Source organism: Oncorhynchus kisutch, linkage group LG27 (genome assembly GCF_002021735.2).
Source record: "Oncorhynchus kisutch isolate 150728-3 linkage group LG27, Okis_V2, whole genome shotgun sequence".
Lineage (NCBI taxonomy): Eukaryota > Metazoa > Chordata > Actinopteri > Salmoniformes > Salmonidae > Oncorhynchus > Oncorhynchus kisutch.
In genome coordinates this window covers 17,615,179-17,636,742 of record NC_034200.2, presented here as the reverse complement: position 1 = coordinate 17,636,742, position 21,564 = coordinate 17,615,179, and the positions used below count along the sequence as shown (strand labels likewise).

The following is a 21,564-nucleotide window of genomic DNA, read 5'->3' as shown; positions in this document are numbered from 1 at the left end:
ATACATAAAGACGTTCATTCAAACCTTACAAGCTAGGTTTTTTTTTAATCATTATTTCATTTTATGCAGACTCATACATTCAAGGCTAAAGGTGGTGAATGTTCAACAAAAGAAAGATACATTTCTTACGGAGAATGGGAGTGTTTTTATTGACAATCAGTGATTGAAGAAACTGCATGAAAAGCTCTGTATGAATACAGCTATTTAGTATCATTATTACCTAATGCTTTGCTGCATGAATCTATCAGGGTCTTGTGCTGTGAAGGTGGTCAGTGTGGATTCTGCTAACATCCCCTCCTCCAGTTTGATGAGTTTGGGGTTGGGGTCGAAGTAGGGGCTCTCGTTGACGTCAATGACCCTGATGGAGACCGTGGCGGTGGACTGGCGAGGGGAGTGGATGCCCCGGGCGAGAGACACCTCGTTCACCGCCACCACCGTCAACATGTACGTCCTGCTGATCTCATAATCGATTGGCTGGAGGGAGGAAACGCAAAAGTACGTAAGTATGCTCCATGGACGGTAAGGGATCAATAAAGTATATATTCGGTTATTTTTTTTGTCAATAAAGTACTCTTCTTCTTCTAATGCAATGAGGCAAAGATCCCAGGAAAAGTCAGCTCGGGGCTACTTTAGTTGTACTACTACTGCTGAGCTGTCTTAGCCAGTCACAGTCTGTTAAAGGTCGCCAAAGCGCACACACATCCCTGGGTCGCTCCTCTTTTCAATTCGCTGCAGCTAGCGACTGGAACGAGCTGCAAAAAACACTCAAACAGGACCGTTTTCTCTCCATCTCTTCATACAAAGACTCAATCATGGACACTCTTACTGACAGTTGTGGCTGCTTTGCGTGATGTATTGTTGTCTCTACCTTTGTGCTGTTGTCTGTGCCCAATCATGTTTGTACCATGTTTTGTGCTGCAACCATGTTGTGTTGCTGCCATGTTGTGTTGCTGCCATGCTGTGTTTTCATGTGTTGCTGCCTTGCTATGTTGTTGTCTTGGGTCTCTCTTTATGTAGTGTTGTGGTGCCTCTCTTATCGTGATGTGTGTTTTGTCCTATATTTTTATTTTATTTTTAATCCCAGCCCCCGTCCCCGCAGGAGGCCTTTTAGTAGTCCTTCATTGTAAATAAGAATTTGTTCTTAACTGACTTGCCTAGTTAAATAAAAGTGAAATAAATAAAATAATAAAATAGAATTAACTATTAAAATAAGTGGCTCCCCTGGGAGATACGGGAGTGGAGGGAAGGGGATTGGGGTAATGGATTAAGTCTGAGGGTGTTGCAGTCTGCCTCACCTTGACGACGGTTACCAGGCCCTCGTTAGTGGTGGGGTCGGTTGGCACGGAGAACCTGCCAGTGGGGTCACCTCCAGTGATCTTGTAGACGGCCTTCCACGCTAGCGTGTTGGGCTGGTCTTTGTCCGTCACCGTCAGGTTGGCCACGATGACATTCACCCGGTTCTCAGGCACCTCTCCAAAGAACTAAATGAATAAAAGATGGAGGATGGGACAGAGAGCAGTTACACATACTGCTGCGCCAGCGGAAAAACACAGGCTCCGTGCTCCAGCTCTACACACCCAACACCCAATTTCAAGTAAATAAATGTCCACGGCAATTTATCATGTTATCATCGCCATCTCAAAACAATACCATTACTTTACACAAGGGCCAATGTATCTGTAACAAATACATCAAGCACCTGTCTCTGCTCGGCTCTCTCTGCCTGCCTGATGTACTCACAGTGTCAGTACTTACATGTGGGTTGTTCCATTTTATATCAATCACTTTTTGGATACACCCCTTTTGATTTGAAGAAACCTTTCTATACATATTTGCCCATAGTAGAAGTGGTCAGAAAGTACGTTTTTGGAACTGAATGCCAAAACATGTAGGCAATAGATGTGCTGAAAATTGAACCGGTTTGCATATCCCACCCTATCATGAGACATCCAGTCCTTCGTCACTGGAAAAGATAAACGGTTGAGTTTGATATCATTTTTAAAAAAACGTATACACAGGGTTGTACAACTATTTTATCATTTCTCGGGACAAAGAATTGGGAATAAAAATGATGTAAATTTAACGTAAATGATCTAAAACATTGTAAACTGCGATGTATTTATTTATTTTGCACATGCTGTAGCGAGACCCTGTTTTACATCATCTGAGTTTTACGTGGTCGTGCCCGTCATCGGTTGAGACACAACATGGCTCTGCCTGGGTCTTTACAGTGCTATGACTGGGAACAGAGTGAATCACACAGTGTGGTGTAATGCATAGATGTGAAGCTTTGTTCTTTCTTACCATCTCGGCAGTGAACTCTGGTGGGTTGTCGTTGATGTCGGTCACCCTGATAACGGCCGTGGCAGTGTTGGACAGGCCGTACATGGGGTTGCCCTCCATGTCTGTGGCCTGGATGATCAACGTGTACTGAGGCACTTTCTGCATGAAAAAAAAATAATTTGAAAAAGAATCCACTCTCTATATCATGGACAACATGAGGCCCATTTCTAGTTTGCCTTGCCTATCAAAAGTGTTGGAAAAACTTGTCAATAATCAACTGACTGGCTTTCTTGATGTCTATAGTATTCTCTCTGGTATGCAATCTGATTTCAGCTCATGTTATGGATGTGTCACTGCAACCTTATAGGACTTAGCCAAACCTTTCGATATGGTAGAACATTCCATTATTGTGGGCCCGCTAAGGAGTATTGGTGTCTCTGAGGGTGTCTTTGGCCAGGTGTCTTTAACTACCTCTCTCAAAGAGTGCAGTGTATAAAGTCAGAACATCTGCTATCTCGGCCACTGCCTGTCGTCAAGGGAGTATCCCAAGGCTCGATCCTAGGCCCCACGCTCTTCTCAATTTACATCAACAACATAGCTCAAGCAGTAGGACACCCTCCCATCCATTTATATGCATATGACACAGTCTTATACTCTACAACAAAACTGGCATGTGGTTTGGTAAGAATAATGCTCCTCTGCCCACCAGTGTGATTACTACCTCTGAGGGTTTAGAGCTTGAGGTAGTCACCTCATACAATACTTTGGCTAGATGGTACACTGTCCTTCTCTCAGCACACATCAAAGCTGCAAGCTAAGGTTCAATCTAGATTCGGTTTCCTCGATTGGAATCACTCCTCTTTTACCCCAGCTGCCAAACTAACCATCCTACCCATACTAGATTACAGAGACGCCATTTATAGATTGGCAGGTAAGGGTGCTCTCGAGTGGCTAGATGTTCTTTACCATTCGGCCATCAGATCGCTGTACTTTATACTTCTCTGTAAACAGGTAATCTCTGTATATCCGTCGCAAGACACACTAGCTGATGCTTATTTATAAAACCCTCTTAGGCCTCACTCCCCCCCCCCTATCGGAGATACCTACTGCAGCCCTCCGCCTCCACATACAACTCGCAGGAGGCCTTTTGCATTTCGGTCGGCCGTCATTGTAAATAAGAATTTGTTCTTAACTGACTTGCCTAGTTAAATAAAAGGTAAAGCCTTGAGCCGTGTGTTCAGTAGAAACGGGTGTCTTACATAAACCCCAACGAGGAATCCGAGTTATTCTCACAATGATCAAGTCTACATCAATTCCCTGTGGAGAGAGAAAGGAACTCTAGAAGTCGGCTTGCTGTGGGAGTGCAACGCTTCCACTCTGTGTAGCAGTATGGTGCACGATGGGTAATCCCACTGTAACAAATGACTCCCTTCACATTAAAAGCTACTCAGGCGACGGACCAGTTGCTAGGTAATGAGAATCGGGGAAATTACTTTCAGGGTGGCAAATGCCGTATATATAACAGCAGCCCTGGGGCAAACTTGATTGAGTGGGCCAACTATCCAGATTGCCCTGGCCAGAATTACAGCAATTGGCTTTGTTTTTTCCCTTTGACTTTTTATATTTATTCCGTTATTTTTTCCTCTCCTTCCTTCCAGTAAAAGCAAAGTCCATGGCTATGCAATTAAATAGGAGTGTTAACAGCAACGAGGAGAAAAACATTTAGCTGCTCAATGATGCATATTGCCTCCATGTTAGAGTAAATAATTCCCGAAGAGTGTGATGAGTCAATTTCTGGTCTTCGTTGGAAAAATGGTAATGGGGCATACTTAGCTAACTTCATTAGTTTTGAGACACACTAAAGATTATCAGCAGCAAAAACAACTCAAAACTGTTCGTCTGCTATCTACAGCTCACTTAGGTAAACAAAGGAAAAGATATCTTGATGTATACGAGTTAGAGGAATGCCGAGCAGCAAAGGAGGAGCACATATACGAATGAATGTGATGACGGTCTGTTACTGCTACTGCAATGGGGTTTAATAAAAGAGCACGCGAGCGCGCACGCACGCGCACACAAACTGTTGTATTGCGTACCTCTCTGTCCAGGCCAGCTGCGACGGTAATGATGTCTCCTGTCTTGTTGTTAATGGTGAACATGTTGGATGTCGGGCTCTCGGGATTCTGGGATCCGATCTTGTAGCGCAGCATCCCATTGGCTGTTTTGGGGTCGTCTTTGTCAACAGACGTTACCGTCATAACGAAGGTCCCTGATGAATGACAAGAGAGACAGAAGATGCAAATAGGGGATTTAACTTTTAAAAAGGTAGAACCTTGTTTTATTTCAATACTGCATTGAATCGACCTAAGACAGTCATTACACTGACGTTACTTCCATACTATGAGGATCTGTTGACTAACATAGCCCAAATAAAAGCTTTGGCTTTGTCTGAAATGTTGACAAAGCACTTCCACAAGAGAATACTTGCTATTGGCAGAGATCTTATCCATATCGAACCACAGCCAAATGAACAAAATGACTACCCTGTGTGATTGATCAATGCCGTTTGGTGTCCTAATAGTCTAGTGGCACAGTGGGCCAGAGGCTGGGAAGGTTAGTCTGGGCTCCTACCTGGTTTGGAGCCCTCGGGGACGGAGCCGTTCCAGATCTGATGAATGAACTCTGGTCGGTTGTCGTTCATGTCAATCACATTGATCACAATGTCGATGGGGCTCTCTACCTGGTTACCGTTCAGATCCACAGCATGAGCTCTCAGCTGTAGGTGAGACACCAGGGAGAGCACTCAGCTGGTTGTGGTGTACACACATATATACGTATGCACACATGCACGCACACAATTATTCATCCAGGCATACACATAACCAGAAAACAGAAAATGTACAAATGTCATAGCAATGTAGGACCCACACGATAAACATACAGCTGACACACTCCACTTTGCCTAAGCAGAACCTTGGCATTGTGATGACTCTCTCCCTTACCTATTTCCATTTCTCTCAGACAAAAATAATGAGCCCGGGAATGTGCCTTTCAATACTGTTAATGTTTGTTTCTACACCGTGCAGCGCATCCAGCGATGCCCTCCCCATTGTACCTTTCATTACAAACATGTCGTTTACTGATTTTACTGTCTGCCCCAGTCTAATACATGTCTCACCCTGAATCAAATCAATAGCATTGGTTGCTAGACATATCACAACTCCCAAACTATGACCACTGCCATTTAATTCATAGTTATGAGTGGGTCATGATATCGCTAGAAGTTAGAGTAAAAAAACTCTTTCAAATTCTCAGACGGATAAGTCAGTTCCGGAATGCCTCCCAAAACCCCCCACCCCTCTCCAGTGTACACTATTGAGGAGTGTTTGACTACCAAGGGACCTTGAGCACATGCCAGCCAGCCTCCTGGAATGTACAGACTGCACGTATAAGCCAAAGAGGACATACTGTACATCTGGATAAAGAGGGCTTAATGCTTGGTACTTTTCATGTAAACGTTTGGAATATCTGCTTCGTTGCTCTTATTCACTGTACCGGTTGCAAGGCCAAGGTGCTTTCTCCATCATGGAGAAAAGTCAATACAGTCAAACTCACATCACTTCAGGTCAAGCTGGGCCAAGGAAGGCTTGAGATGAATAGGACCTGCACACACTATTACTCCACCATACCTTTATTTGGCTAGAAAAGAACAAGGTTTCGAACCAAAGTGGATCTTGACTTTGTCAGTGCGCATGGTCCTAGTCATCTGCTCTCTATCACGTAGGCCTGTGTGTGTGTGTGTGTGTGTGTGTGTGTGTGTGTGTGTGTGTGTGTGTGTGTGTGTGTGTGTGTGTGTGTGTGTGTGTGTGTGTGTGTGTGTGTGTGTGTGTGTGAGAGAGACTTACGTGGAAGTTGGATATGTGTTCCCTGTCCAGGGGTTTCATGACAGACAGCTCTCCAGAGATGGGGTGAATTATGAAGATGCCGGTGGGTGGCTGGTCAGCTCCGGGTCCGGTCACACTGTACCTCAGGGATCGGTTCTTGTCATTGTCCGACCGGATCTGTTTCAGAACACAAAGGTAGGTTGGTTAAATGATGATCAATACTCAATTGTAGGTATATATATACGGTTGAAGTCGGAAGTTTACATTAAAACTCGTTTTCAATCACTTATAATTCGCTGTATCACAAATTCAGTGGGTCAGAAGTTTACATACACTAAGTTGACTGTGCTTTAAAAAGCTTGGAAAATTCCAGAAAATGATGTCATGGCTTTAGAAGCTTCTGATCGGCTAATTGACATCATTTGAGTCAATTGGACGTGTACAATGTGGATGTATTTCAAGGCCAACCTTCAAATTCTGTGCCTCTTTGCTTGACATCATGGGAAAATCAAAAGAAATCAGCCAAGACCTCAGGAAAAAAAGTTGTAGAGCTCGACAAGTCTGGTTCATCCTTGGGAGCAATTTCCAAATGCCTGAAGGTACCACGTTCATCTGTACAAACAATAGTACGCAAGTATAAACACCATGAGACCAAAAAGCCATCATACCGCTCAGGAAGGAGATGCATTCTGTCTCCTAGAGATGAATGTACTTTAGTGCGAAAAGTGCAAATCAATCCCAGAACAACAGCAAAGGACCTTGTGAAGATGCTAGAGGAAACAGGTACAAAAGTATATCCACAGTAAAACGAGTCCTATACTGACTCAGCAAGGATGAAGCCATAAAACCGCCATAAAAAAACGCCATAAAAAAGCCAGACTGCGGTTTGCAACAGCACACGGGGACAAAGATCATACTTTTTGGAGAAATGTCCTCTGGTCTGATGAAACAAAAATAGAACTGTTTGGCCATAATGACCATTGATAGGTTTGGAGGAAAAAGGGGGATGCTTGCAAGCCGAGGAACACCATCCCAACCGTGAAGCACGGGGCTGGCAGCATCTTGTTGTGGGGGTGCTTTGCTGCAGGAGGGACTCTTCACAAACTAGATGGCATCATGAGGAAGAAAAAATGATGTGGATATATAGAAGCAACATCTCAAGACATCAGTCAGGAAGTTAAAGCTTGATCGCAAATGGGTCTTCCAAATGGAAAATGACCCCAGGCATACTTCCAAAATTGTGGCAAAATGGCTTAAGGACAACAAGGTCAAGGTATTGGAGTCATCACAAAGCCCTGACCTCAATCCTATCAAAAATGTGTGGGCAGAACTGAAAAAGCGTGCACGACCAAGGTAGCCTACAAACCTGACTCAGTTACACCATCTCTGTCAGGAGGAATGGGCCAAAATTCACCCAACTTATTGTGGGAAGCTTGTGGAAGGCGACCCGAAACAATTTAAAGGCAATGCTACCAAATACTAATTGAGTGTCTGTAAACTTCTGACCCACTGGGAATGTGATGAAAGAAATAAAAGCTGAAAGAAATCATTCTCTCTACTCTTATTCTGACATTTCACATTCTTAAAATAAAGTGGTGAGCCTAACTGACGTAAGACAGGGAATTTTTACTTGGTTTAAATGTCAGGAATTGTGAAAAACTGAGTTTAAATGTATTTGGCTAAGGTGTATGTAATGTTCAGAATTGTACTTAAAAATAATAATGTGGTGGCGGGGGTATGTATAGGTGCGTGTGTTGCCCCGCCCTGGAGTCCCATTGGTGAGTGGTACAAACAGATCTTCCTCCCTTGCGTGTGTGTGTGTGCGTGTGCGCGTGTGTGTGTGTGTGTGTGTGGGGGTGTGTGTGTGCGCATGTGTGTGTGCGCATGTGTGTGTGCGTTTGTGCCTGTGTGTGTGGGTGTGTGTGCGCGTGTGTGTGTGTGCGCGCGTGTGCGTGCGTGTGTGTGTGTACTGGTGATGGGGAGAAAATGTATATAGTTACATATATGAATATTATATATCGTATCGTATAATTCTGACAATATCACAATATTGTTTTTTGACGACCTCTGTCCCCATACAGACAACTCAGTTAAGTAGTGAATTTCAACCACAGATTCAACAACAAAGACCAGGGAGCTTTTCAAAAACCTCTTAAAGAAAGACAGTGATTAGGAGATGGGTAACAATATAAAATCAGACATTGTATATCTCTTTAAGCATGATCAAGTTAATAATTATGCTGTGGATTATATATTAAACCAGCCAGACACATTAAAGATACAGTCATCTGTACAGAGCTGCAAGACAGAAATTAAACTCCTAAGGGATGTAACCTTGAGGCCATTGGTGATATTGAAACAGTTCAATGTCTGTGATGGTAGAAAACTGAGGATGGATCAACAACGTCACAATAATGACCTAAATGACATAATTAAAAAGATATACAAATATACCACAAAAACACAGCAAAGGAATATACTTTTTGTCCTAAATGTAAAGCCTTATGTTTGAGGCAAATCCAACACAACATATCACTGAGTAACTGCCTCCTTATTTTCATGCATGGTTGTGGCTGCATCATGTTATAGGTGTGCTTGACATCGGCAAATGCTGGGGAGTTTTTCAGGATAAAAAGAAATGGGATAGAGCTAAGCAAAGTCGAAGGGAGGGAATCTGAGGGAGGAATTCACCTTCCAGCAGGTCAATAACCAGGCCAATTGTAAGCTGGAGTTGCTTGCCAAGAAGGAGTGGCCAAGTTACAGTTTTGACTTAAATCTGCTTTTAAAAAATCGCTGGGAATACTTCAAAACTGCTGTCTAGCCATGATCCTCAACATCTTGACAGAGCTTGAAGACTTTTAAAATAATAAAGGGCAAATAATGCACAATCCAGGTGTGCAAAGCTCTTATAGACTTGCCCAAGAAGACTCTAGGCTGTTTCTAACATGTATTGACTCAAGGAGATGAAAACTATGCAACAACTATGCTTTAGTTATTCTTATTCAATATCTATTCACTTTTTTTTTTTAAATGATTTTTTTCTTACACTTCGACATTACAGAATATGTCGTGTACATTGTTGACAAAAAATCACAAGTAAATACATTTGAATCCCACTTTGTAACACAATAAAAGGTGAAGAAATCCAAGGGGCCTGAATACTTTTGCAAGGCTATGTGAGTGTGATATATTTGAGTCTCCGTGTCTTCACTGGTCTATCTATCTCTACCCATAAGCCTGGGTATCCATAGTGTGTCTGCATGGTGCCTGGTGCCACACCCTTATGTCATTGATTCAACTCAGTAAAATCCCCACCCCTAATGCCCTTGGATTAAATATAATACATACAGATGTCGTATATTGGACTTAGCACTCAGTAAGGAACCAGAAAGCTTACATTGAGAAAGGATCTACTTCTTAACTGACATGAGAAAGATTGCCAGTCCTTCATTCACATCCACCCACCCACTGCTATGGAGTGTGTGTGTGTGTATGTGTGTATGTGTGTATGTGTGTATGTGTGTATGTGTGTGTGTGTGTGTGTGTGTGTGTGTGTGTGTGTGTGTGTGTGTGTGTGTGTGTGTGTGTGTGTGTGTGTGTGTGTGTGTGTGTGTGTGTGTGTGTGTGTGTGTGTGTGTGGAAGGTAAATGGATGGGCTGGGAGTGTCCTTGAGCCCATGATAAAGCGAAGATAGTATCTCAACAGGGAAACAGGCCAATGGAGGGCTCTTTTGTAAAATTCACTGTGTTCTCTAACGCTACATCATACCAGGTTACATTCATATCGATGACCTGCCTGACTGGGAGAGGGAAATCAGATATAATGGCACAGGCACTTGACCTTTCGGGACATGTAGTAAATATGGCGGTGGATTGAGTGTTGTGGTAATGGTGGTAGAATGGGAATGGCCGGTCCAAAATCTGCTGCTGCTTCATAGAACCATGAAGCTCACATCAGAGTAATACCTTTTCCTTTGAGATTGTGGATATCTGGTGTTTGTGTGTGTGTGTGTGTGTGTGTGTGTGTGTGTGTGTGTGTGTGTGTGTGTGTGTGTGTGTGTGTGTGTGTGTGTGTGTGTGTGTGTGTGTCATCTTACCCGGACCAGGTCCTGGGGGAACTCTCCTCTGGAGTTCTCGGGAACGTTGATTGGGGGGATGACCCAGTCTCTCTTCATGCGTTTGAGCTGGCCGATGGAGCTGCTGTCTGTCTGCCGTGATGGGAACCATATCTCCTGGAGACCCTGGGACCGAGCTGGGGGAGCTTGGATGTCCTGGGCCTGAAGGAGAGAAATAACATCAGGTTGACACATCTAAAAAAAACAATGGAAACTTCAGATAGACATTGAAAACAACTAAAGCGGACACATCTAGAAACTAATGACTTGAGATAGACTGTTTATACAGTAGCCACAAGACCAATTGTCTTTAACTACCAATGATGTGATGGAAGGAATTCAAGAGAATGTACATTCCTGTCTGACCTAAAACTGTTTTCCCAATATCATTCAATTATACCCACTAGATGACCAAATGTGGGAGCTTGTAGGAGGCTTTTTGATGTGGCCACGTTATATTTTAGGATCCATTTTGACTTTGAGAATTCAGTGAAGGTTAACATAGCCTCCATATATGTGATGATGTGTTTGAACAGCCTCTCTTTCCAGGCTTTCAGTGAGAAACAAGGCTGGGAATGAGAGTAGTGTTTGAGGTGCTTTGTCGGGGATAGTACTGTAGCCCCCAGTTAGCTTTAAATCACAGACCTCCTCTCATGTCCTGATAAAAGCATGCACACACACACACACACACACACACACACACACACACACACACACACACACACACACACACACACACACACACACACACACACACACACACACACAGAAAGGCTTTTAAAATTGATGTGCCATCCTCCCATGGCTGTAATGAATGTGATTTGAAACAAAGGAGGATGGTACCTGCAAGCCAGACTCTAAATACCCAGATGGCTCCAACTGCCTATGCTGTTCCACAGAGAGAGACTGTTGGGAGAGATGCTGAAGCAGCGCCAGAAAAGTCACAATAACCTTGAACGCGCCATGGTAAAAATGAAAACAAGACGCCGGCAAACTTAGGTAGTCAAAGTCAGTGAATGACAGATGCAATTTCCCTGCTGCAGAACAGTCATGCCTCAGAAAGTCCTTTATTTACTCTCTCCTCCGTCTGTAATTACTGATCGCCAATTCGTTGCACAGTATCCCAAGTACTGAAACTAGCAGAAAGTTCTCTGTGCAAACAACAAAATTAATGACTGTTTTGCCTTACAAAACGAGCCCCATCTTATGCCGCCTCGGCACGCATGCCACCCCTCCCTGACGATCTACGGAGCTGTTGGAGCGTCTCCACTAATCATGTTTGAAATCCGATTATGCTGCTTTCACACATTTGAAATGCAGAGAGGCAAGCGGACAGATAGCGGGGAACATGCTTCAGAAATATCTATTACCCTATTAAACTGGAGGAGAAAGTGAGAGCGGTAATTATTTGTGACCTGGCGTCTGGAATGATGAATGGTGTGGAAGGTTTGCTTAGAAGCCTTAGCCCCAACACACATCTATCTATCTCTGGAGTGTACGGCATGTCTCTCTGCACCTTGTTGGAGTCTACCTCCATCCTCTGACTGTGTGTGTATGTGTGTTTGTGTTGTTATAGACAAGTACAAAATCACCCTCTCTAAGGCCTAGACTCTTTTGTTGATGTGGATGGTCTTAGCAAGGGAGGTCACTTTGATGTTAACGAGCCAATTGATTAACACTAGGACCAGCAAAACAGTCATTTTGACAGCTCATGACTTTATTCATTTTATTACTCTGATGGGGGCATGATTTTTAAAGTCATGCGCCCATCCGTCCTCGACCCTTCCTAAAATAAGTCTATTTAACCCACTGCCGCTGTTAGAATCGAAATAACACAAACAGAACTGGAGTCATAGACGTTTTTAGCAGGGCATGTCATAATTGGAATGTTTTTCCCATTTTCCCCTCCTTCTCCCACCAGTAGGACCTGCGCTGCTCATTCATCCGACATGGAAGTTGCAGAGGCCAGTTGATAATCACCCCGATAATTGCTTCTAAAACGGAACCTAAACTAAACCAAAACGACATTAAATAAAGTATGATGGGGTCGAAAGGGGGAGCATGGGTGAGTTGCAGAGCGAGGGGAAGAGGATCATGCATAATAACTTATTCTGAATGAATAACAGGGTGGGCCATTCTATTCTATTGGTATATTATAATTATAATCTCAAAATCTTGGGGAAGAAATCAAATCATGACATCTCTATTATTCTTCTGATTCGGAACCTCAGCTAAACAATGAACCATAATCCCAACCTTGTGTGAATCTGCAGGTAGCTAACCAAAGGTCCAATGTTAGCTGTTACCTTTATTTTAACTAGGCAAGTCAGTTAAGAACAGTTACAATGGAGGCCTACATGTAGCTAGCTAGACTCCCTTACCTGTATATATGGATAGACGCTTCTCCCTCTCTGTCACAAATGCCATGGTTGCCCTTAGTTTGAAGATGTAATATACAACAGCCTTGTGTGTTCCCTTTTCGACTCTGTCTGCATATTTGCAATCAAACGGCAGAATTTTCCAAATCTCCTTAATTATTATACTCTAATTCCACTGATTTTATAAACTTGGTCCTCCAGAAAGTGGGGAGCAACACTTCTGCAGTTCTACGACCTGATATATATATTTTTTTTAAAGCAGCATTAGAATGGATTACCTACACATACTGACCAGCTCATATTATAGACGGAAGGTGCTACATGGCAGACCAATCTGAACTCATCTCTCGGCATGTCCAGCCCACTCATTATCTCAGCCAATCATGGCTAGCGGGAAGGTTACTGTCATTTTTCTAGGTGTATTTCTATTTACAGATGGCATATAACTTTGTTATTAAGGCACATGTTCCAGAATTTATTTAAAGAAAAATAAGTATGTTTACATTCAAATGGCGCTCCTGTGAAGTAGTGATGTGCGCGATATACGCCTAGTTTCCTGAAACGAGGAACAAATGTTTTCTGTTTCATAAATTGTAACAAAGGCACTCCAGCCTAGAGTAATATAAACTAATGAAAATGCTATTTTGTTATTTGAAATGGGAGAGAAAAATATATTTTTTTATGTTACCTAACACCTACCTTCATGAACACAACCAAATAAATATTTTAGTGATAGTATATTTGAAGTGTATTAATTACACTGTTAGAATGTTTCAGTCAGAATTACAGCTAGTTAGCTTGAAGGGGATTCGTCAAGGCCCAGCGGTTCTAGTGCTAAAACATTCCCCGATGCCGATGCGTTCGCAGCGCTCGCTAATATAGCATCTAATTGCTGATGTGATTATGGATCGCATGATGATGATTCATGACAGCCATTGCTGATAACCAGATAACCACACACGGCCCAATAAACTGGTGAGATATATAGTGGAGGGCTCTGAAGTCAATCAAAGATTTGGTTACTACCATGTCATCAAGTCCAAAGCCACCACTGTCAATACAGTTAAGTCAATCACATTGACACACAGCACTGACATTGACATCAATTGTCAATTAGTCTAGACTAGACCCACCCTCCTAAAAAAAGCACGTGCTTACCCATTTGGGTCGGCTTATTTCTATTTAAAAACAACTGTGGCCAAGCCCCTTGTTTATCTGCCCTGAACATGTGTGCATTTCTCTTTAAATGACCGACACGGGTGACTAATGATGTCATTAGAATCACATACCTGCAGGAGTCACAATGGTAAATGAGCGTCAGCAGCTAACGATGCTGTTTTCAAAACTATCACTAAATCATCCCCTGTAGAATTTTAAACCTCCACTGCTGCACTCATACTAACTAGACATAACTGTCAACGGTTTTAATCTGGAGGCTTATAAAAGGCAAGTGCCTTTTATGCAGTGGTTTCGGAGAGGTGCTTTTGAAATGTACTGCTTGGGTAACTAATTTGTCCTGTATATGACTGGAGGAAGAGACAATGTATTTTCAGGCTGTGTCTTTGTTGAACAAAGAGGCTCATTGTACTGTACTTAGAGGCATTCATTAACAATGAAAGTCCACAACGTAAGATCAGACAACGCTGACTTCAATAATTCAACCTAAAACAGCTCACTCACACCGGTGCAAATTGGGTTGAAAGAGAGAGAAAGGGCTGAGAACGAGCTACAGAGAAAAGGCTGGAAGAGAGAGAGCAAGCCTCCCAAAGAGCTTAAATGAGAGTGTGCTGTCTTGCCAATTAACACCATTCCACAAAGTGAGAAAGAAAAACTGTCACAGATTATGGCCGTTCAATTGAACAGGAACACATAATCGAATACTGAGTATGAGTCTCTCTCTCTCTCTCTCTCTCTCTCTCATTACATCACCACATCACATGGCCATTCTCATCTACAGCCAATCACAAATCACAATGTTGACTGATGAGCACATGGTCAAGATTTAGCAATATCTGTCAAGCCCAGCGGAACACTGACTGAGCGGCGGCTCTTTAAAGCCTAGAGACAGATGTTGTCTGTTGTTTGAATCACCACTAGTGATCCCCTCTGGTTGGATGATGAACATACCTCCATAACCCGCAACAAAAAGGCTGATTGAAATCAGACTTTATGAGGAGGTATTCAGTTGTGTGCAGCGCTGCTACCCACTGATCAGGCTGAGTATATGTTTGTGCTCCCCATTAAGTGAACACTTAAAGGTACCCGTAAAACACCAGTCTCAACGTCAACAGTGAAGAGGCGACTCCGTGATGCTGGCCTTCTAGTAGAGTTCCTCTGTCCAGTGTCTGTGTTCTTTTGCCCATCGTAATCTTTTATTTTTATTGGCCAGTCTGAGATATGGCTTTTTTTTGCAACTCTACCCAGAGCACCAGCATCCCGGAGTCGCTTCCACTGTTGATGTTGAGACTGTTGTTTTACAGGTACAATTTAATGAAGCTGCCAGTTGAGGACTTGTGAGGCGTCTGTTTCACAAACTAGACACTCTAATTGACTTGTTCTCTTGCTCAGTTGTGCACCGGGGCCTCCCACTCCTCTTTCTATTCTGGTTAGAGCCAGTTTACGCTGTTCTGTGATGGGAGTAGTACACAGCTTTGTACCATCTTCAGTTTCTTGACAATGTCTCGCATGGAATAGCCTTCAAATCTCAGAACAAGAATAGAGTGACGAGCCTGTAATCCAACCCACAAATGCTGATGCTCCAGATTTTTTTTATTTTTATTTATTTCACCTTTATTTAACCAGGTAGGCAAGTTGAGAACAAGTTCTCATTTACAATTGCGACCTGGCCAAGAAAAAGCAAAGCAGTTCGACACATACAACAACACAGAGATAAACATGGAGTAAAACAAACATACAGTCAATAATACAGTAGAGAAAATACGTCTATATACGATGTGAGCAAATGAGGTGAGATAAGGGAGGTAAAGGCAAAAAAAAAAGGCCATGGTGGCAAAGTAAATACAATATAGCAAATAAAACACTGGAATGGTAGATTTCCAGTGGAAGAATGTGCAAAGTAGAAACAATGGAGTGCAAAGGAGCAAAATAAATAAATACAGTAGGGAAAGAGGTAGTTGTTTGGGCTAACTTATAGATAGGCTATGTACAGATGCAGTAATCTGTGAGCTGCTCTGACAGCTGGTGCTTAAAGCTAGTGAGGGAGATAAGTGTTTCCAGTTTCAGAGATTTTTGTAGTTCGTTCCAGTCAATGGCAGCAGAGAACTGGAAGGAGAGGCACCCAAAGTAAGAATTGGTTTTGGGGGTGACCAGAGAGATATACCTGCGCTTGCTACAGATACTCAACTAGTCTAAAGAAGGCCAGTTTTATAGCTTTTTTAATCAGTACAAAGTTTTCAGCTGTGCTAACATAGTTGCAAAAGGGTTTTCTGATGATCAATTAGCCTTTTAAAATAATAAACTTGGATTAGCTAACACAACGTGCCATTGGAACACGAGTGATGGTTGCTGATAATGGGCCTCTGTACACCTATGTAGATATTCCATGAAAAATCTGCCCCTTTTACTGAGGGGCAGCTACAATTTGTAATTTATATCATTATCAATGTCTACACTGTAGTTATGATAAATTTGATGTTATTTTATTAGACAAAAAAAATGATTTACTTTCAAAAACAAGGACATTTCTAAGTGACCCAAAACTTTTGAACAGAAGTATACATTATTTTAAATATATATACAGTGCCATCAGAAAGTATTCATACTTTTTCCACATTTTGTTACGTTAGCGTCGCTGCACAGCTATTTTCAGGTCTCTCCATAGATGTTCGATCGGGTTCCAGTCCGGGCTCTGGCTGGGCTACTCAAGGACATTCAGAGACTTGTCCTGAAGCAACTCCTGCGGTGTCTTGGCTGTGTGCTTTGGGTGTTTGTCCAGTTGGAAGGTGAACCTTCACCCAGTCTGAAGTCCAGAGCGCTCTGGAGCAGGTTTTCATCAAGGATCTGTCTGTACTTTGCTCCATTCATCTTTCCCTCGATCCTGACTAGACTGCCAGTCCCTGTCGTTGAAAAACATCCCCAAAGCATGATGCTGCCACCACCACCATAGGGATGTTTCCAGGTTTCCTCCAGACATGATGCTTGACAATCAGGCAAGGAGTTCAATCTAGGTTTCATCAGACCAGAGAATCTTGTTTCTCATGTTCTAAGACTTCTTTAGGTGCATTTGGCAAACTCCAAGCAGGCTGGCATGTGCCTTTTACTGAGGAGGGGCATCTGGCTGGCCACTCTACCATAAAGTCCTAATTGGTGGAGTCCTGCAGAGATGGTAGTCCTTCTGGAAGGTTCTCCCATCTCCACATAGAAACTCTGGAGCTCTGTCAGTGACCATTGGGTTCTTGGTCACCTGCCTGACCAAGGCCCTTCTCCCCCGATTGCTCAGTTTGCCTGGGTGGCCAGCTCTTGGAAGAATTTTGGTGGTTCCAAACTTCTTCCATTTAATAATGATGGAGGCACTGTGCTCTTGTTGACCTTCAATGCTGCAGAATATTTTTTGGTGCCCTTCCCCAGATATATGATTTGACACAATCCTGTCTCGGGGCTCAAGAACGAGAAATAAGACAACTATGCATAACTATTCACCCCCCCCCTCCCAAAGTCAATACTTTGTAGAGCCACCTTTTACAGCAATTACAGCTGCAAGTCTCTTGGGTATGTCTCTATAAGCTTGGCACATCTAGCCACTGGGATTTTTGCCCATTCTTCAGGGCAAAACTGCTCCAGCTCCTTCAAGTTGGATTGGTTCTGCTTGTGTACAGCAATCTTTAAGTCATACCACAGATTCTCAATTGGATTGAGGTCTGGGCTTTGACTATGCCATTCCTAGACATTTAAATCTTTCCCCTTAAACCACTCGAGTGTTGCTTTAGCAGTCATTGTCCTGCTGGAAGGTGAACCTACATCCCAGTCTCAAATCTCTGAAAGACTGAAACATGAAACATCACATGAAACATCACTCCTTCAATTCTGACCAGGTTCCCAGTCCCTGACAATGAAAAACATCCCCACAGCATGCTGCTGCCACCACCATGCTTCACTGTGGAGATGGTGTTCTCGGGGTGATGGGAGGTGTTGGGTTTGCGCCAGACATAGCGTTTTCCTTGATAGCCAAAAAGCTACATTTTAGTCTCATCTGACCAGAGTACCGTCTTCCATATGTTCGTGGAGTTTCCCACATGCTGTTTGGCGAACACCAAATGTGTTCGCTTATTTTTTTCTTTAAGCAATGGCTTTTTTCTGGCCACTCTTCCGTAAAGCCCAGCTCTGTGGAGTGTATGGCTTAAAGTGGTCCTATGGACAGATACTCCGATCTCCACTGTGGAGCTTTGCAGCTCATTCAGGGTTATGTTTGGTCTCTTTGTTGCCTTTGTGATGAATGCCCTCCATGCCTGGTCCATGAGTTTTGGTGGGCGGCACTCTCTTAGCAGGTTTGTTGTGGTGCCATATTCTTTCAATTTTTTAATAATGGATTTAATGGTGCTCCGTGGGATGTTCAAAGTTTCGGATATTTTTTTTATAACCCAACCCTGATCTGTACTTCTCCACAACTTTGTCCCTGATCTGTTTGGAGAGCTCCTTGGTCTTCATGGTGCTGATTGCTTGGTGGTGCCCCTTGCTTAGTGGTGTTGCAGACTCTGGGACCTTTCAGACAGGTGTATTTTTACTGAGATCATTAGGTTGCACACAGGTGGACTTTATTTAACTAATTATGTGGCTTCTGAAGGTAATTGGTTGCACCAGATCTTATTTAGGGCCTTCATAACAAAGAGGGTGAATACATATGCACGCACCACTTTACCGTTTTTTTTTTTATTTTTATTTTTTACAACAAGCTATTTTTAATTTTTTTTCACTTCACCAATTTGGACTATTTTGTGTATGTCCATTACGTGAAATCCAAATAAAAATCCATTTAAATTACAGGTTGTAATGCAACAAAATAGGAAAAACGCCAAGGGGGATGAACACTTTTGCAAGGCAATGTAAATAAGGTATTTCAGTTTTTGTAATTTAATCAATTTTAGAATAAGGCTGTAACGTAACAAAATGTGGAAAAAGGGAAGGGGTCTGAATACTTCTCGAATGCACTGCCAAGAACGTCCAGTTTTGATTTCTATTTGCCATATATATTACAACTGTGCTGTGATGTTTCACAGAAGTTCTGAACCTTTCTATTCTCATGGTTTCTATGGATTGTAAATTAAAGATAAACATTTTTGCTAATAGCATTATTATTTTATTGATTGATTGACTATGACTTTTCATATCACCCAGCAGTGCTATTTGCAGAGTTAACTCCAGGTAAATGTTGCAATTCTTCAGCCGTTCCTGAACCTGCGACCAAAAACAAGCTACGTATGGACTGTACCAAAACATTAAGTTTTAAATAACGAGCCTCCATTCAGTATCGCGGAACATCTACTACAATTTAGGGAACAAATCATCTGTTTATGCTCCTACGAGGCTAATAAGCGGAATTGGATGCAACGGCGGAATCCGAATTGGAACATTCCACGTTCCACAATGCTACTCAAAGTCACAAATAAACAACAACTATTAGAGAGAGAGGGGGTAGGAGAGAGGATGCATGTGGAGGTGTTGGACGTACCTGCTGGTCCTGGCCTACAGGGGGCGTCAGTCTCACTTGGGTCTGCCATTGCTGCTGATTGGTCTCGTCCCTGGCTACGATAACTAGGGGCACTGTAGGGAGGGTAGACAAGGTCAAAGGCCTGAGGGCGTAGACGACCCCGTCAGCCTCTATCCGGAAGTCGAACGGGTTACTGCACTCGAACCGCACCAGTCCACCTCGGCCGCAGTTCACAAACTTCACTGTAAGAGAAGGAGAGGGGAAACAGAACATGAGATTGAAGCTGAGGCAACCTGGGAGCGATCGACAGAAAGACAGCGAATAGACACTCAAACAGACAGACGGACATCCAGACTACTCCCACACCACTCACAGACTGTGTGGTATAGTCCACAAAGGTTCTCCAATTCCTCCTAAAACTCATAAATAATTTATGTCAAGCTGCACCACAAAGGTATTGTTCTAAACAGGTGCGGTAGAGAGAGAGAGAAGGAGAAAGAGAGAGAAAAAAAGAAAGGGAAGGAAAGCAAAAGGGGAGATGTGCACCCCTGAAGGGCACTTGCTGAATACAACTTTGAAAGCTAAAATGGGAGTCTGTTCGATGACTGAATGTAAAGATTGTTTGTTTTAATATTAACAGGAAAAAAGGAGTAAAGAAAGAAAGAAAGCTAAAATACCAAAACATTGCACTTTAAAACTGATGTGCTAATTAGACTGTGGCTAAATGAAGTGTTGGGTCTGGGTAAATAGAAGCATCAGCTTCAATAAATAAAATAATAATAATTGATTTCATTATTATATATTTCAGCTCAAGTCGTTGCACAGTAGCTTTCTCCCCAATGACAAACGCGGATGCTTCGCCGTGGTCGGCTAGCGATCCCAACTCTCAGGGAGTGAGAAGTGTGTGATGTTTATTTCATAAGTGAGTACACATACACACGTACACACACAGCTGCAGTGACACACACACACACACACACATGGCTCCTGGGAGCTCTAGTACACAGTCCCAGAGCGCTTCAGTGGCAGTGGTCTGACATCGGTTCATGTTACAAGTGAGTGACAGTGCATCTCAAACACCCCACCTGCACACACACACACACACACGTTTTCTGTAGCGGTGATAGAGAACAGAACCCAGTATACAGATAATACTGAAACTCCTTCAAGCTAAAGAGATTGTGGAGGCTGAGCCGATGCCATTTTGAATTATTAAACCAGATGTGGAATTACTTTTTTTTTAGGTATTGAAGAAGGGTATCTAATCTCCCATTCTTGTGTAACCTTAAGGACCAGAGAGCGCTATAGAGAGCTGTGACTTCAGAGGGTCTTTACATTGGAGGCACAGCAGTGTGAGGTAGTGCATTATATGTGGAGGGAGAGAGGCTGAGCCCTGGCTCTGAACAGGAGCTAAGGTTTAACCCCAGGCCCTATTGCCTGGGTGCTGAGCAAGGATGTTGGTGAAAAAAGCTAAAATAGGAGCTACTATTTTTATTTTGCAGACTCGCACAAACACACACACACACACACACACACACACACAGAAATTCACTACCTACTAATAATCTGTGACATAGATTATTAACACTGTCGTGCTAGTTGAACTAAAGAGAAAGCCTTTTGTGTTCGCTTGCTTCCGGCACTCAACATAATACACAAAATGTACCAGTTCCTTTCTATTCCGGAACATAAAGCACAATGGCTAAACCACCACAGCAGGAGATAGAGCAATTTTACCAATGACAAAGAATTGTGAAATTCTGAAAATTGGGCAAAGCATAAAGAGAGGGGAAAAAACATTTGCTTAGTCAGACTGTTGATTTTCACAGTGGACACAAAGGTGTCCAGTGGAGTGTGCCTTACCGAATTAACCTCCATGTCCTCACCAAAAGCACACAGAAACACAGGCCTTTTTTTTTTTTAAAGGACATAATGTTCACGTAATTTAAAAAAACCTGAAAACAGAGGAGAGGAGAGAGAGACCTACAGATAAGTCAAGAGAAGAGAGAAAATAAAGAAGGTTATAATTAATAAATACTATACAAGGACTGAGCCCTGTTGGGAGAAACAGTTGAAAGGGCCCTGGATGCAACCCATTACATTGTGCTAGACAGATAAAGCATCACATCTGCCAACAAAGCCACAGCATGGTACACTGGTCTGCTGCTCCTGAGGAATTGCCATTCATCTAAATATTGATGAAAAGCACACAAAAGTGTCTCAGAGAGTGGCTCGGCATTG

At 42.8% G+C, this 21,564-nt stretch overlaps 1 protein-coding gene across 1 annotated transcript in view; it reads right to left on the bottom strand.

Moving 5' to 3' along the window:
• The window catches only part of LOC109871711 (cadherin-2), an 83,669-nt gene that overhangs the window by 17,405 nt on the left and 44,700 nt on the right, over window positions 1-21,564 (bottom strand). Inside the window, exons 3-10 of the mRNA XM_031806684.1 lie at window positions 19,345-19,565; window positions 10,264-10,443; window positions 6,189-6,344; window positions 4,915-5,059; window positions 4,380-4,552; window positions 2,305-2,442; window positions 1,296-1,481; window positions 221-474 (exon numbers count right to left, since the gene is read on the bottom strand). Coding sequence (XP_031662544.1) covers window positions 221-474; window positions 1,296-1,481; window positions 2,305-2,442; window positions 4,380-4,552; window positions 4,915-5,059; window positions 6,189-6,344; window positions 10,264-10,443; window positions 19,345-19,565 — 1,453 coding nt within the window. The remainder of the gene's footprint in view (window positions 1-220; window positions 475-1,295; window positions 1,482-2,304; window positions 2,443-4,379; window positions 4,553-4,914; window positions 5,060-6,188; window positions 6,345-10,263; window positions 10,444-19,344; window positions 19,566-21,564) is intronic.